General features: G+C 35.1%; 1 protein-coding gene across 1 annotated transcript in view; it reads left to right on the plus strand.

Annotated features, from left to right (window-relative positions):
• The window catches only part of ANXA2 (annexin A2), a 58,220-nt gene that overhangs the window by 9,134 nt on the left and 33,027 nt on the right, over positions 1-16,059 (plus strand). Inside the window, exons 2-3 of the mRNA XM_003755611.4 lie at positions 4,908-4,966; positions 12,765-12,864. Coding sequence (XP_003755659.3) covers positions 4,908-4,966; positions 12,765-12,864 — 159 coding nt within the window. The remainder of the gene's footprint in view (positions 1-4,907; positions 4,967-12,764; positions 12,865-16,059) is intronic.

Consider the following 16,059-nt stretch of genomic DNA (forward strand, 5'->3'; position numbering starts at 1 on the left):
TGTGAATGCACAGAAAACACTATTTTTGGAGATTTCCCCCTTTCCCACATTTAAATATGATATTCACCCCGAATTTCTCCTCTAATTTTAAGCATCTTAAAGATGGTCTTTTGTTTTCTAGGATCATATATTTAGATCTGGGTGAGACTTGAGGGACTATCTAGACCAAACCTCTCTTTTACATAAGATGAGGAAACTGAGACCCAGGGAAATTAAATAACTTCCCTAGGTTTCCAGAGTGATAGAAATAATGTCCTACTCTAGCTCCAATATGTGTTCTTTTAAAATAACTTTTTATTTTCCTCAACCTTCATGTAAAAACAATTTTAACATTTTTTTTCTTTTTAAGTTTTGAGTTTCAAATTCTATCCTTTTTCCCCTCCTTCTCCCTAAGAGGTTATACATGTGTTAATCATGCAAAACCTATTTCTATATCAGTCATTTTGTGGAACAAAACTCAAACAGCAACATAAAAAGAAAGTGGAAAATAATATGCTTTTGGTCTGTAGTTAGGTGTTCTTTCTCTGGGAACAAAGAACATTTTTTTTTTTTGTCATGAGCCCTTTGGGATTGTCTTGGATCATTGTATTGCTGAGAATTGCTAAGTTATTCACAGTTGTTCATCATATAATATTGCTGTTATTGTGTACAGTGTCCTGGTTCTGCTTATTTCACTCTGCATTAGTTCATTTTAATCTTTCCAGGTTTTTCTGAAATCATTCTGCTCACTATTTTTTATAATACAATAATGTTCCATTATATTAATACACCACAATTTGTTCAGCTGTTCCGCATAGGATTTTTTTTTTACTATTTTGCATGTAATTCAATCAATATTTAATATTTCACAGTCAAAACATTTATATAATGATTGCAAAATGCTTTACAAATATTATATCAATTTATGCTCACTACAACCCTGGAAAGTATATGCCCCAAACTGCCCCCATTTTACAGATGAAAAGTTTAAGGCAGATAATGCTTAAGTGACTTGCCCAGGATCACACAGGTATTAATTGTATTAATTAATTGCCATACTTGGAGTGAGGTCTTTCTGACTCCAAGTGTAGTGCTGTATCAGCATACCACGGTGAGGATGAGAAGCATGTTTTTTAAATCTTTATTTAAAAAAAAATCTTTTTATTTTCAAAACATATGTAGGATAATTTTTCAACATTGATCCTTGCATAGCCTTGTGTTTCAGATTTTCCCCTCCCCCCACTCCCTCACCTAAATGGCAAGCAATTTTTAAAATCTTTAGAAGCATTTGTTAATGAAAGTACAAATATATTAATAGTTTATTCAGGAATATGAATGTGTCTAATGTGTTGGTATGTAGTAGCCAATTACAGGGTATACAAAAATCAATGAATTTTCCTTATTCTGAAGAGTTTGCAGTTGAGTAGGAGAGATAAGACATATACAAGAATGACTACTGACCAAGGTATCACACGCTAATTTGTCTTTGAGTAGTATGAATGAAGTGTTGTAGAAGTTGTTGGAGAGATTTTTCAGAAGCTCAGGGTGTCCAGAGAAGTCTTTCTGGAAGATAGTAATATCAGGGAACCTATGAAAGTAGATGAAAATCTGACAGATGGGGGCTGAGGGGTGGAGAAGAGGGAGATGAGCCGAGAAGGGGGTCCTTGGGAGCAGGAATGTCCCGAGTGGTGGCTCAAGTTGTGCTTGAGAAGTAGCTGGTAGACCAGCCTGATGGAAACATAGATTTCAGTTAGGAAGTAATGGAAGATATAACTGGAAAGATAATTTTGAGACCGTTTGTAGGGAGTTTGAATGCAAAGTAAAAGAGGTTGCTTTTTGTTTTAAGGTAATGGTGATAAAGAGTTTGTGGGTTTTTTTTTTTTTTTATACAATGGTGAGTTGGTCAAGTTACTTTGCACAGAGGATTGAAAAGTTTAGTGGAGTGCTTTAGCAAGATTAATCTGGTGTAGCTTGGTAGAGTGTATAAATAGAAGAAAGAAGGCACAATAGCCTATATTAAGGCTCAGAATGCAAGAAAACAATATGGTGTAGTGAAAAAAATATTAAATTTAGGGTCAGAATTCCAAGAACATCTTGACTTTGTTCCAATTGCATGTGACTTTGGAGAAGATCTGTTTCATTTCTGTGAAATGGGGGGTTTGGATAAAGTTGAACTCTGAGGTCTGATTTAACTCTAGATTCCTTGAGTAAAGCCCAAAGAATTTAATTTTCCTTCTCTGTGTAGTCTACCCCCTTTTCATAAGATGTAACTTTGGAGGGAAAAAGTGTATGAGTACACTCAAAGCATTTAATTGTTTCTTTGGTATTAAAATGTGTTACATGTTGAAACATTTGTCTACAATACCTGTGTCAGGACTTGAAAATCTCTCTATCTTTTCTTTTTAGCTTGAAAGAAAAACTCTCCTTTTGAACAGTTACATCAGATGCATCAGAATTGATTCTGCAATATATGATTTCACAAATGAGTAAACTTTATTCAGTACATGCATATTTGTAAGGAGAGATCTCATTTTGCAGTTTAGCTCTCTCTTAGTACGAGCTCTCCCTTTGTTTGCAGCAGGGAGTAAGCATATCATGAACTGGAAAGTTAAGAGGGTAGATTTGTCCCATTGTTATCCTCCAATTGTGGAGAATAATCTAAATTTGTTTGCAAAGATAGATCAGGCTCATAGAGAGATGGGGGAGTTCTTAGGGTCTAGATGTACTGGGAAATCCATCCAATAGCTTAGTTATACTTAACTCTGAAAATTTCAGAAGAGACTGAATCAGTTGTAGGATAATATCACTGTTCTTAGATATTCTAGACTAGTCCTTTGTCATCTTATTTAGGTTTCTCAGACTATAGAGGCTTTCTGTAACACAACCTTGCATCACTTTTCTATACCTTAGCCTTACTCCAGATTTCTGTATAATAGAACTGACTTAAAGTTCAAACTGGGTCTAGGGTTTGAAAGGCTTGGGAGAAAATTGCTTTGGGTTCTTTGAAACTCATCTGTGTTTGCAACAATTCCATCAGCTTTAGTTGAATGACAGATGTAAGCCAGAAAAAAAAGTCCAGGATTAAACTTTTCCAGAGAAGCATTATTTGTGAGAAATGAGTCATCCTGTTATCTTATCTCCCTTTCTCTCTCCCTCCTCCCTAGATTGTACCTGGAATTTGCTCAGTATTTTGTTAGAACATAACAGGGGTGACTTTCCCAAATACTCCTCCAGTTTTGTAATTCATGGCACCATTTTATTAGCAGACTAAAGCACACTACTGAGTAGAACAGAGCATTTCATTTGTTGGGGCAGGATTTTGCTGAACAAAGGGGGTTTAGAGAAAGCAAGGAGGTTTCTGTGGGACTGCAGATGGGCTCTGTAGCAACAAAAATGCCATGCCACATTTCAGTTCTCCATCAAAGAGCATGATTCTGTTCCATTTGGCCTTTGTTGGGAGTATGGACTGAATGAACTCTTATTGCTAGGGATCAGATAAAATTTACTGCTAATTGTATGTCCCTTAGTGGTAGGGGCTTGTAGCATATGTTGTTCCCTAGAACATTATGATTATAAGACTGGGTTAGCCAAACTTCAGTCTTTAATGCTGCATGCAGCCCAAGTAAGAGCATTAACTAATTATGAGCAGCTGGCTTGAATTCCAGCCATTTTATGTCTCAACATAAGGAATTTGGTTATTAATGGTACCAGCTTTCAGTGTTTCATGGGGGCTGGTTGAGTTTTGGATTTCTAGCAACCACAAAGGAATTTTTTAAATACTAGGAAAAGCTATGGACTATTGTGTTCATGAATAGTTTGTTCACTTCTTTGATTGAGGACAGTAATTGTTTCGAAGGAAAATCACTATGAGTTAAGTGTTCTTGGTTTGGAGTCACATCCATGTTTATTACATTTGGAAGCATAGAACAAATCATTTATTGGAAAACTGCATCATTACTTTTTATGAGGAGCCAGATTCTTAGTTTTAGCAAATAACTGTTGGCTTACATCTGCAGATTTCTTACAGATGGAATTTTGAAGTTTGCATTTTTAAAAAAGTATGCTTATAATAAATAATGAATGCAGAAAAGTAAGTGACTTCTTAGATCCTAACTTTTTTAAAAAAAGAAAGAACTTTATCAGCGAGGAGCAATATAGCTGTATGAGTAGAGTTTTAGATGTGGAGCTAGGAATATAGCATTGAACTGCTGTGAGTTATGAGTTTTAATCTTTATGGGTCTCTGTAAGTAAGAAGGATAATAGAACATGACTCCACAAGGTTATTGTGAGTTTTAAAGTGGAATATGTATGTGAAGCATTTTGTAATTTTGAAGCTCTTTATAAATGTCAGGTATGATAATATTTTTAGTAGTGAAATTCAAAATTAAATTTTTCATAAATAATTATTTGGTTCTCATTGTCTAAATTGGAAAAATGGCAGATGACAATAGATTAGTCCTTTCTTCAGAATAAAAGTTGGAACTTGGATTTTTGAAATAAAGAATGATGAGGCTTTTTTTTTTTTAAAGATTCATAATTCTTGTCAGCCTTGTGGTTGATTTTATTGGGCTAAGATTAGATTTAGAAGATTTTTTTTTTTTTACTTCTTTGTTCACTAATGGTATGTGGTGGGGTTTGTATCTAAAGGATTCAATAAGATAATGCTTGCAAAAGCACTTTGTAAAACCTTAAAGCACTTTTATAAATGAGTTGGACTTTGGCCAATGAGGGGATGGGCACTGAATGAGAAGAAGGGCAAAAGAGATAGTGAGCTTGAGTGTCTTCTCAGACCAAAGGCAGCTGAAAATGAAAATACTTAGTTGCAAAAATGACAATTTATTCAAGCAAAAATATCCTGATGTACTTGTGCATTAAAAAGAGCATCTTCATAAAGTCCTTGTGTCCTTTTTTTTTTTTTGTTCCCCCAGCTTCTTTCAAGATGTCTACAGTTCACGAAATTTTGTGCAAGCTCAATTTGGAGGGTGATGTAAGTATCTCACTGCAATCTTGTATTTTAAAAGGGTTTTTTGGAATTCTTGTACTTTCTGATTTTTTCAGTTTAATCATCCACATGGTACAATGGATAGAGTGCTGGAACTAATGTCAGGAAGACTTGAGTTAAAATGTCGCTTTGGACATTTTGTAATTGTGAGACCCTGAGCCAATCTCTTAATCTCTATTTACCGTAATTCCTCAGGTAAAAAGTGGGGATAATAATACTGGCTACCTTATAGGTTTGTTGAGTGAATCAGTGATATTTGGAGAAGACTTAGTATAGTCCCTCTTACATAATAGGCACTTAATAAATGCTTTTTTTCCTTCTTTGCTTTATAACTTCCCTCCCCCAATTCATGATTCTATATTAGATGTTCTTAATTTGATGAATGAACTGGTTTTCTTTAAAATATTTTGATAACTTCATCTTCCTTTGTAAGCCTATGTATTTTATTTTATGTATTTAAACACATTATTCTGAAAAGGGATCATAGGCTTCGTCAGTCTGTCTGAAAGGACCATAATATGAAAAAGATTAAAAACTTCTTTTCTAGAGGACATTAAGTATTACAAATCATATAGATTCTTTGGCTTTCCTTTGCCACCATTAATTTTTTACCATTGTCAGTGGTGCAAAGCCAAAGACAATTTAAGTAATGAACTTTTTCCAGGCTTTGCGGCAAAATTGGAAAGACTAACAAATGACACTCTTGTGACCCTTCTTAAAGGACTGTATGTCTTTTGGCCAAGAACCAACCTAATTAAGATAAAAGTAGCCTATCACTGCAGGGTGAAGAATTTTCTGGCTGTACTGACTCTTAAAAGACTAACTGTTGGGTCATAGAGGAGTTGTAATATACATCAGTGGAGAGAATGACCATTCTGACAAATTTTCAGATCCTCAAAGTATATTCTTAAAGCAAGTACTATTATAGTAATTTACCATGTAACATATGTATAATCACAGATCATCATGTGATTTTGTTGTTTTTGAGTTGTTTCAATCATGTCCAACTCTTTGTGATCCCATTTAGGATTTTCTTTGCAAAAATATTTGAGTAATTTGCTGTTTCCTTTTCTAGTTCAATTTACAGATAGAAAACTGAGGCAAACAGCATAAAGTGTCTTGCTTAGGATCATCCTGCTACTAACTAACTGTGTGGAGTCGGATCTGAACTCAGGAAAATGACTCTTCCTAACTCTAAGTTCAGCTTACTATCTACTTGCATCACCTATCTGTCCCTAATAGTGATATATATTTTTAAAAATCATACTGATTCTCATTCACATGTATAGAAAGAGAGCTAGATATTGGCCTTTGCTCTAAAAGAAAGGTTCAGATTGGACCTGAACATTAGGGTCTAATAAGATGTGCCCAGATTGTTTAACTAGAACTTTGATAACAACTCAGTCCTACTAATAGTATTGTGATTTATAACACATCCTTTATTGCACTTAAAAATATACTTTCACTGAAATGATAATAGACAAAAAGTCCCATACAGATACAGTTGACTGTAATTTTGATAAATATTGCACAGGCAGTGGATACACAATGAATATTAAAAGTTACAACATAAAAAAATGAGAGAGCAGAAGTAGGTACATTTCACAACTATGCTTAGGAGGAGAAATTTTAACCAAACTAGAGGGGATCATAAATAACAGAGGTGAACATAAATAACTAAAAATAACAAAAAACTAAAAAAGCATTTTTACAAACAAAAATCAATATAGACAGGATAAGAAGAGAAATGTTAAGTGGCAAAAAAGTTTTTTGCATCAAATATTGCTAATAAAAGTCTGATCAATATCACTATATATGACCAGAGCTATTCTTAAATGTGATGATAGTAAATAAACAGTTTTCAAAAGAAGAATTATGTACTATCAATTAACATGTGAAAATATACTCCAAATCATTAATAATAAATGAAAATTAAAAGAATGAAAAAAATGACCAAAAACTGAAACAGAAAAGGGATTAAACTGTTTATACCCTTTGATCCAGCGATCTTACTAGTAGTTACTTAGGTTGAGATAACCAACAAAAAGGTCCCATATCAAATATTCAGTTGATTTTTTTTTTTTTTTTTTTTTTTTTTGTAAATGTGAAGAACTAGAAACAAAATGAATGCCTACTGATTGGGGAATGGCTGAACAACTCAGAATCTGTGAAAACAAGAAAATTTTGTTGTGAATAATAAATGAAGAATTCAAAGGATCATGGAAAAATTTGTATGAATTGATAATTGTTAGATAAGCAGTTAAGTAATACACACAGTGACCACAGCATTGTTAATTAAAGGACCTCTAAAAGTATACTGAATTCTTAGTAATTGAAAAGCCAATTATGGTATCAGAGGATAGACAATGAAAAATTCTTTCTAATTGTAGAGAAGTGGAGAGCTACTGGACATAATGTCTAATATTACAAGAAATTGGTCCTCATTTTTTGAAGTTTTTCCTTAACTGTTTTTTTAATTGTAAGAGAACCTTCAGTGAGGAGGGGTCCAGATGTGATTGTGATAAAAAGACAAATGGAAATAAAGCATATTTTTAAAAAATCAGGCAGAGTACTTTATACTTTCTATGATTACTTTAAAAATGTTATTTGTCATGGTAGGATTAATGTTTGTAACAGATTGTCTGGTGTATTCAGACTTATTTATTTGTTTGTTTTGACTAAGTGGACACACTTCCTCCCCTACCACATGTCTTCCAGAAAACAGTTAAGCAAAACCATACTTTTTAAAAAAAGATATGCATTTTCTACTTTACTCAGTCTTCCACCATTTAGTAGAAGGTATTGCATTTGATCTTTCCTGTGCTGACTTTTAGCTTGCCTTCATTTACATTGTTGCTCTTATATTGTTCTTTTGATTCTGCTTCCTTCCTTCCCATCACTTAAAACAGACCTTGAAATAATGGACTCCGGATACAGAATAATATATGTATTTTCAGATGTGGTTAGTTTGCAGATTTGATTTTCTGGATTATATTTAAATGAAAGAAAGTTTAAAGATTGTTAAAGAATGGGCTATTAAAAGGATGGGATACTTCTTAGGATAGGATGGTATAAGAAAATTGAGTATCAATGAAACTTTTAAAAAAAATGTACAGATGAAAATGAACAGGTTTTATAAGGGACTGTAGAAAAATGGAGCAGTTTTGGGACTATCTTGCTAATTTTAACATTAGATTTTTTTTCTTTAAAAAAAACCCCAAAACCTGCAAAACTGTAAATGACCAATATTCATGATAATGTCTGCAAGCCTCTTGTTTATATTGTAGATTGAAATGTTTGAGTCTGCTGATTAAGTTCCTGATAAAAGAAAAGGAAAACAATCTTTGCTAGGTTTTACTAACTTCTTCCCATTTGTTTTCTATATGGCACAGTAATGTTCTGTCGCTTTAATATACCACAGTTTGTTCAGCTATTCCCCAGTCATTGCTTATGTAACTTCTTTCTAGCTGTTTGCTGTCACAAATCATGCATTCAGGAATGTTTTTGTATGTGTGGGTTTTTTTTTTTTTTATCATTAATCTTCTTGGTATACAAACCTAACAGTGGGATCTGTGAGTCAAAGAACATAAATACTTGAACACATTTTCTTGTGTGATTTCAAAATTTTTTCCCAGAGGAGTTAGATATTTATTTTGTTTTGAAGAAACATTTCTCAGTCTCTTTTGTAATTTATAAGGACCTGTTTCACCCTGCCCAGCTCATCCCACTCACATGGAATCTTCTTTTACTGATATAATCGTTTTACCCTTATCTTGCCCAACTAGATAAGAATTGGCACCTGTGGTGTCCCAATTCCAAAAGCTAATAATTCATACCCACAAACATATCTATATATATCTGTATACATGTATGTGTATATAGACACATATATATCCTACCCATGTATACATAAAAGTATACACTTTTTGTTTTATACCTTATTCCTTCTCCAAATGTCTCATTCCCATCTATAAATGAATCCCTCAAATTAGAATCACAGACTTAAACATGGAAAAGACCTTAGTTAGAAGTCATTTAATCTAGTTCCCTCCTTTTTGCAGATGAAGCAACTGAGGCCCAGAAGGATTAGGCAGCTTGATCAAAGTTAAATAGGAAAGCAAATGGCAGAGATTTAAATTCAGGTCCTCTGACTCCAAAGTCAGTGTTGCTTTCACTCCACAGTTACCCTATACAACTTGGAACATCTAAGGAACAGGAATCTTATCTCCTTATTTCACTCACAGCCTATTTTATAAGAGGTCACTCTTCCTTTTAACAACACAAACCACAGGTTGTGTGGAAAATCACAACTCCAGGTATGGATGCAGATGTTAAATAATGTGTATTTCTGCCCAACTGTTTAATATAGAATTGCTTTAACTACAACACAGTGTGTGACAGAACTCTGGACTTGCATTTAGGAGACGTCTGTTTGAATCCTGTTGCTAAGCAGTCAATAGTCAAGTGACCCAAGTCATTTCACCTTTAAAGTTTCAGCTTTCTCTTCTTTAAAATAGGAATGAAACTTGGATTCTTCTGACCTCTTAGGATTGTTATTATGAGGAAATTGCTTTGCACATTTTAAAATGCTAAGTAAATGTGAGCTCTTTTGTGTCGGGATTGTTAAAAATATGAATATAGTTTTTAATCCTTACTTCCAAACATGGAACACTTACCATTGTCCCCATGTGTCCTCCTGATAGGTATATACCTCTTGTATATGGCAGACAAAATGTAAAATCAAGCAGTTTAATTGGATGCTTTAAGCAAAAACAAAGATGCTTTTTTTTTTTTTCCCTCCCTGAAAAAGCTAATTTAGGCAAATGTAAATCCCTTCTTCCCCTTGCCTCTGAGGTTTCATGGACACTTTTCTTTCCTTTTCTTCGAGTATGAGGATAGTAACTATGTGTTGAGAAAACCTTTTCCACCAACTGTTATTTTTGGAAAGGAACATGCAGAATCTGGAAAAAATAAGCCTTGTGAGATATAACCAAACTCTAGATTCTGATCGTCTTTGCAAATAGAAATAAATGATAGTTTTGGTAACTCTGAGAAGAAACATTTTCCATTAGTATTCTTGTCCTCTTCTGTGAAGCAAAGATAGTTAAGGAAAGACTTTAATATATCAGAGATCCAGGATTTTGTGGGAGTCGATATTCTTTTCCCTGACATGGATTACAACACTTCTATGACTTAGTAGGCATTTTTAGAGAGTTAATGAGGCTGAAAAATTTACCATTCTAATAATAAGTCTCTCTGAACTTAACCCAGCTAAATGAACAGACATAGTGTATCACTAGGTCTGTGCTTTAAAAAGGCTTTCCAGTTTGGTAGGTCCCACTACAACTTGCACTAAGCTGGCATTACTTTCAAGACCCAGGGTGATCTCCCACACCATAATGAGGGATAGTAGTAGGATTTTAGAGAGGTCCTAAGGAAATACAGGCTTCAAAATGGCATTTAGCCTTTGATGTGGGATAAATTCTTTGGTTTCTACCAAATGAGGAATATATCACATGGCCCCTGCTGGAAAATCAGAGCTGTAAAGATCTAGTGGTTAGTACCATGACAATTCATTTTCAAGAGTTATAATTATTTCTTAATAATTATCATCTGGCCCCAAATCTTATAATACATACACACACATACATACACATATACATATATATACACACATACATATATGTATATCTGTGTGTATATGTGTGTACATATGTGTATCTATACATATTCTTTTTTCTTCAAGTATATTTTAGAAGCCAAAAGTACATAGTAAATAATTTCTATCCTTATTTTTAATACATTAAAAATTATTTAATATTTTATTTTCCCCATTACATGTAAAACAATTTTAAATATTGTTTTTAATGCACTCATATTCTTGCTGAGATCAAAATATGCTTTTGTTTCTGGGCATTGAAAAGCAGCAAGTGGGATAGATAAAGGCTTTGAAGCTAGAAGTTCTGAGTTCAAGAAGATCTGCTTCTGACACATAGGGCTGTATGACTCAGAATAAGTCACTAATCTTCTCAGTGCTCCAGGCAATTCTCCAGGATGATAAATGGTAGAGAATGTTCCTCTTCTGAGATTTATTTCCATGAAGCCCTAAGCCTAGTCACTCTCCCTGTCTATTTTGGTAGACATGAAAAATGGAATGTCATTTCAGTATCCTATGTGGATAATTCGCTGATGATAACTAAATGATGTGAGTGGATTGGTAATGTCAACTATGTAGATGGATAGGTAAATCACAGCACTCAGATCTCCTGATTTTACACACAAACTGAGCAAAGGCAACATTACCACATTATGAGTAATCATTGTGGGATTTGCTCAGTGGAGGAACCAAGGGTAGGGATAGTTCGAAGTAGAAAAGAATTGACCTTCCCTATCTCCCCCAAATAAACTGCATTTCCACTGTCTTTTACCCTTGAGTCTTTCCCTTTTCTGCCTTTGATGTCACATGAGAGAAATCCTGAGGAGAGTTATAGGATAACAATAACAATAATAAGTAAATGTTTTTATAATGCTTTTAGTTTTGCAAAGTGCTTTACTGATGGTAACTCACTTGAGCTTCATAGCAGCTCTATGAGGTAGGTGCTTTATTATCCCCATTTTACAGATGAGGATACAAAGACAAGAATTAAGTGATTTGTCCAGGGTCAAGAAAACAAGAATGGTTTTTCATTTGTCCAAAAACAGGATGATGGTGAAAATTAATGAGGCTCTCAAAGAAGTACAGATGAATGGGTCCCTATCCTCTTCCTTTAATCTCAAACTAGGGTGGTGATGGGGTTGATAAAGAAAGAGGATATGGATTCATTTCAGGGGGAAAAAATGACTATTACTCATTTTTAAAAAATGAGATAGGAAAAGTATAAAAGAAAAAGGCAATAGAAAAATAGAAATTGATTACTGTTCAGAGAAGGCATAGAGCAATCTTGCGTAAGAAGGAAGAGGAGAAAAAGTTTGGCAAGGACAGTGGTAAAGCATAAAGCAGATACAAATGATATTGCAACACTCCTTAGTGCTACATTGTGAGCCCAAGCTAATGTCTTGGTTGTTGAAGACAGTAGTTTAGATCACCAGAGATAAAACATTTAGGATTGCTGCATTTTCTTTTACAATTGTAATCTCAGTGATATAGACCCACTAGCAATTCCCTGTGCCTGTCATAGGTTGTTGGATCTGTTCAGGGGAAGTTCAGGTTATCTTCCTTTACTATTTTTCACAGTGTGTGCATATTTATAGTTTGTTTGGTTCCTCATTTCTCTATCTGTTCTACTTATGGTTTCCCTCAAACAATAAAAAAAAAGAATTTTGAAAGATATTTATCTCATTGTAGAGTAATAAATCTTTTGAATAATAAAGTTCTGGGGTTGCTTTATTAAATAATAAGCAAAACCTAGTTATTTTTGTTTTACTTGGCAGTTAACTTTTTTTTTTGTTTGTTTTTTGTAACTTTTAACATGTTTGACTATTTTGAGAAAGAATGGTATTATTAGAGGATTAATCTGGGAATCAGAGGATTCCCAAGGGAACCAGGGATCAAGGACTGCTTCTGGTACATACTGCTTTGGTGATCTTGGACAAGTCATATAAAGTCTTTCATGCCACAGGCATTGTCAGGTTTTGAGTTATAGAAGAGCGATTGATCTATTCAAGGGAGCAAATTTCCATGCCAGGAATTCTTCACCTAGGTTGAAATCACAAGTCTGGATTAAAAAACTTTTTAATTCTTCAAGATGACAGATTTCTAATTGTTAACTTTTCAAAATCCCAGCATTCCACACCTGCAAGTGCATATGGCTCTGTCAAGGCTTATAATAACTTTGATGCTGAGAGGGATGCTATCAACATTGAGGCAGCCATCAAGACCAAAGGTAAGATATATTTCCATTCCCTTGTCAGACCCTGTATTTAATCATAACTGCTTTTGAATTTCAGTCACTTGTTTGGGTTTGCCATTTATTGGGTTTACATTTAGTGGAAACAGATCATTTCCTTTCCTCCCTTCTTCCTCCCTTCTTCCTCCCTTCTTCCTCCCTTCTTCCTCCCTTCTTCCTCCCTTCTTCCTCCCTTCTTCCTCTCTTCTTCCTCTCTTCTTCCTCCCTTCTTCCTCCCTTCTTCCTCCCTTCTTCCTCCCTTCTTCCTCCCTTCTTCCTCCCTTCTTCCTCCCTTTTTCTTCCCTTTTCCTCCCTTCTTCCCTTTTTCCTTCCTTTTCCCTCCCTTTCCCCTCGCTTCTTCCTCCCTTCTTCCTCCCTTCTTCCTCCCTTCTTCCTCCCTTCTTCCTCCCTTCTTCCTCCCTTCTTCCTCCCTTCTTCCTCCCTTCCTCCCTCACTTCCTCCCTCCCTCTCTTCTTCTCTCTCTCTCTTCCTCCTTCCCTCTCTTCTTTCTCCCTTTCTTCTTCCTCCCTTCCCTCCTTCCTTCCTTATGGACTGGGACACCAGTGAAGATTGGAAGAGAGTTATCACCAGAACTTTGCCTATGACATAAATGAGGATTTTTTAACAATCATATCAATTTGTTCAGCAGTGTATAAAAACATTTGAGGGAGGGTAAAAGAGGAGTTATCTACATCAGAGGAGAAATTATTTGTACAGAGAAAATCATAGATCCTGGAAGGATGAAAGCCTTGAAATTTGTGAATCTATTTTAATTTCTGTGAAAGGGATCAAAATATAATGGATAAGAAACACTTGAATCAGGTGGACCTTGGTTCAGATTCGACCCATTTGCTAGTTTTGTGACTAAGTCTGTGCCTCAGTTTTATGGAGGAATTGGATTCAATGATTTCTAAGGTTTCTTCTGGCTCTAAATCACAAATCTCTTTTGAATGAACATTTATCTTTAAATTCTTGATTTGTAAACCATTTAAGATTATATGTAAAAATTTGTAACAAAATTAAGTAAGGAATGCATGGAAAATCTTTTCTCTTGTGTATGCTCTTAGTGATTTAATGATGGAAAAATCCAGGCAGATTTAAGTTTGAATGAAAGAAACCAGGAATGTCACTCATTTGCTTTTGGACCTTAACCAGGAAGAACTGTCAGGAGATTTCTTAGAACTCCAGGATTTTTAATAAAAGATCATGAGGCCTGTAAACCTTCTTTTTGAAATAAAACCAAATACTAACACATGATTTACAAGTGTTTCTACTGGTGCCTGCCACAATATTTGGTAATTAGGAAAGGGAATATTTCAACATCATGTGAAACTTTTGTGACAAAATGAAGGATGGATATTTGCCATTCCCCCAAGTTTTTTGATTCCTAAAAAAATCTTCCTCCTGTTGTGAAACATGATTTGTTATTAATAACCCTTCTTGCTACTACCCCTTTTGAGGTTTCAGTGTTCTTTGGACATCGCCATGACAAGGAAAGTAGTCATTCTTCAAGACCATTGCTGTAGAGAAGAATTCTAATTTTCTAATTAGGATTTTAGGAATAGCATGTGTTCTTATAGAGTTCACATATATACTACTAAGAGCCAAAACCTCCAGATATTATATTTTTACTAATGAAAGCTTAAATTCCTCCAAAGATTTTCTATAACCATAAGTTTCATCTTCTTCCATGCATTTCCATTCAATAAGTCTTTGTTGAAGAGCCTCCTTATTGTGGTGCTCAGAAAGCTGGAGTCAGGAAGAGCTAGTTCCAGGACCATCTCTGACACATCCTGGGGATGTGACCCTGGGCAAGTCACTTAAGTAATCTTAGTGCTCAAGTGCTTAAGTGCTTAAGACTTGCAGAAAAAGTTCCAGCTTGATCATCTGGGAGTGAGTCCCCTAAATCTAGTCCCTGTTAAGTGATATTAAGCAGTACTATGGGCCAAACTCTGGGCTGGCCACCGGGGATATAAAGGCCAAAATGAAATAGACCCTAACCTGAAGGAGCTCATATCCTAAAGGGAGAGAACCTTGATAAGTTTCCTAGCAACTTCCCAGTTCAGGGCATTTTTAGTTTGTTTCAGAGACTTTGATATTGGTTTCCTAGGTCAGTGCCCATCTGAACACACATTCATAAGGGAGGAAGCTCTCTTTTTGACTTGATCAGGCATCTCAATTTCCCATTTATGGAAAAGTCAAGGATGATTTCATTTCCTACTTGAGCTATAGTTTACACATACATTAATCAAGAAGTATGTCTTCCTGTTATCATGAGAAAGTACAATTATCCAACTTCACAATGGTAAGGTTTTCCTTTTCAAAATGTTTAGCAGGAGTAAAGATGATCACCATAAATGTTCTTGATTTCAATTGAATGGAATCTTAAACTTCTAGCAAGTCACCCCCCTCCCCTACTCTAAAGTTGGTAAACATTTATTATCTCCTGTGTTCTAGGCATTGTGCCAAGTACTAGAAATACAAATAGGAAAGACAGGACTGCCCTCAAGAAATTTAGTCAAATGGGGAAAAACATTACATAAAAGGAAGCTGAAAAAATGGGAGAGAAGGCTGGGAACCAAAGGACAAGGGGGGATAAGAAATCCATAGAACTGTAGTGGTAAGAAATGAAGGGATGTCTGGCCTTGCCCCCTCCTTCAGGGGAGCTTCTTCCAGCTTTGAGAGTACTGTAGCTCCTGAGAAAGCCTTAAAGAGATTTCTACCTCTTAATCTTTGTATTATCTCTCTAGGTACTGACCCTCTCCTGAAAATGATGGTCTGTTACTCTGCTGATTTGGGATGGGGGTTGGGGCTCTCTGCTTAAAAAATAATAAATGTATAGGGTCATAAATCAAATTATACATGGGGAAACATTTCACAAAGTGAGAATGAAAGAGGGGAAGTGAATTATTCAAGATCATAGTTGTTTGGTAAGTTTTTGAGTCAGGAATTTAACTCCATTCTCTTAGTCATTTAAATGAACTGTGAAAAGTTATTTGAAGGAGATTTAAGCTTCTAATTTTTGGTGCTTTAAGCCCCCTCCCCTCCCCTCTCCCAATATTCTCATGTAAGTTTGGGCAGGGCATGTGCCCCTAGACACCCATGAGGAAATTGAACTGGATTCCAGAAGGCTTGTCTCATCACTCTGCTAACGGCTAGTTCTCATTCTGAGAGAAACAAAGAAAGGGTGTG

The sequence above is a fragment of the Sarcophilus harrisii genome, chromosome 2 (assembly GCF_902635505.1).
Source record: "Sarcophilus harrisii chromosome 2, mSarHar1.11, whole genome shotgun sequence".
Classification (NCBI taxonomy): domain Eukaryota; kingdom Metazoa; phylum Chordata; class Mammalia; order Dasyuromorphia; family Dasyuridae; genus Sarcophilus; species Sarcophilus harrisii.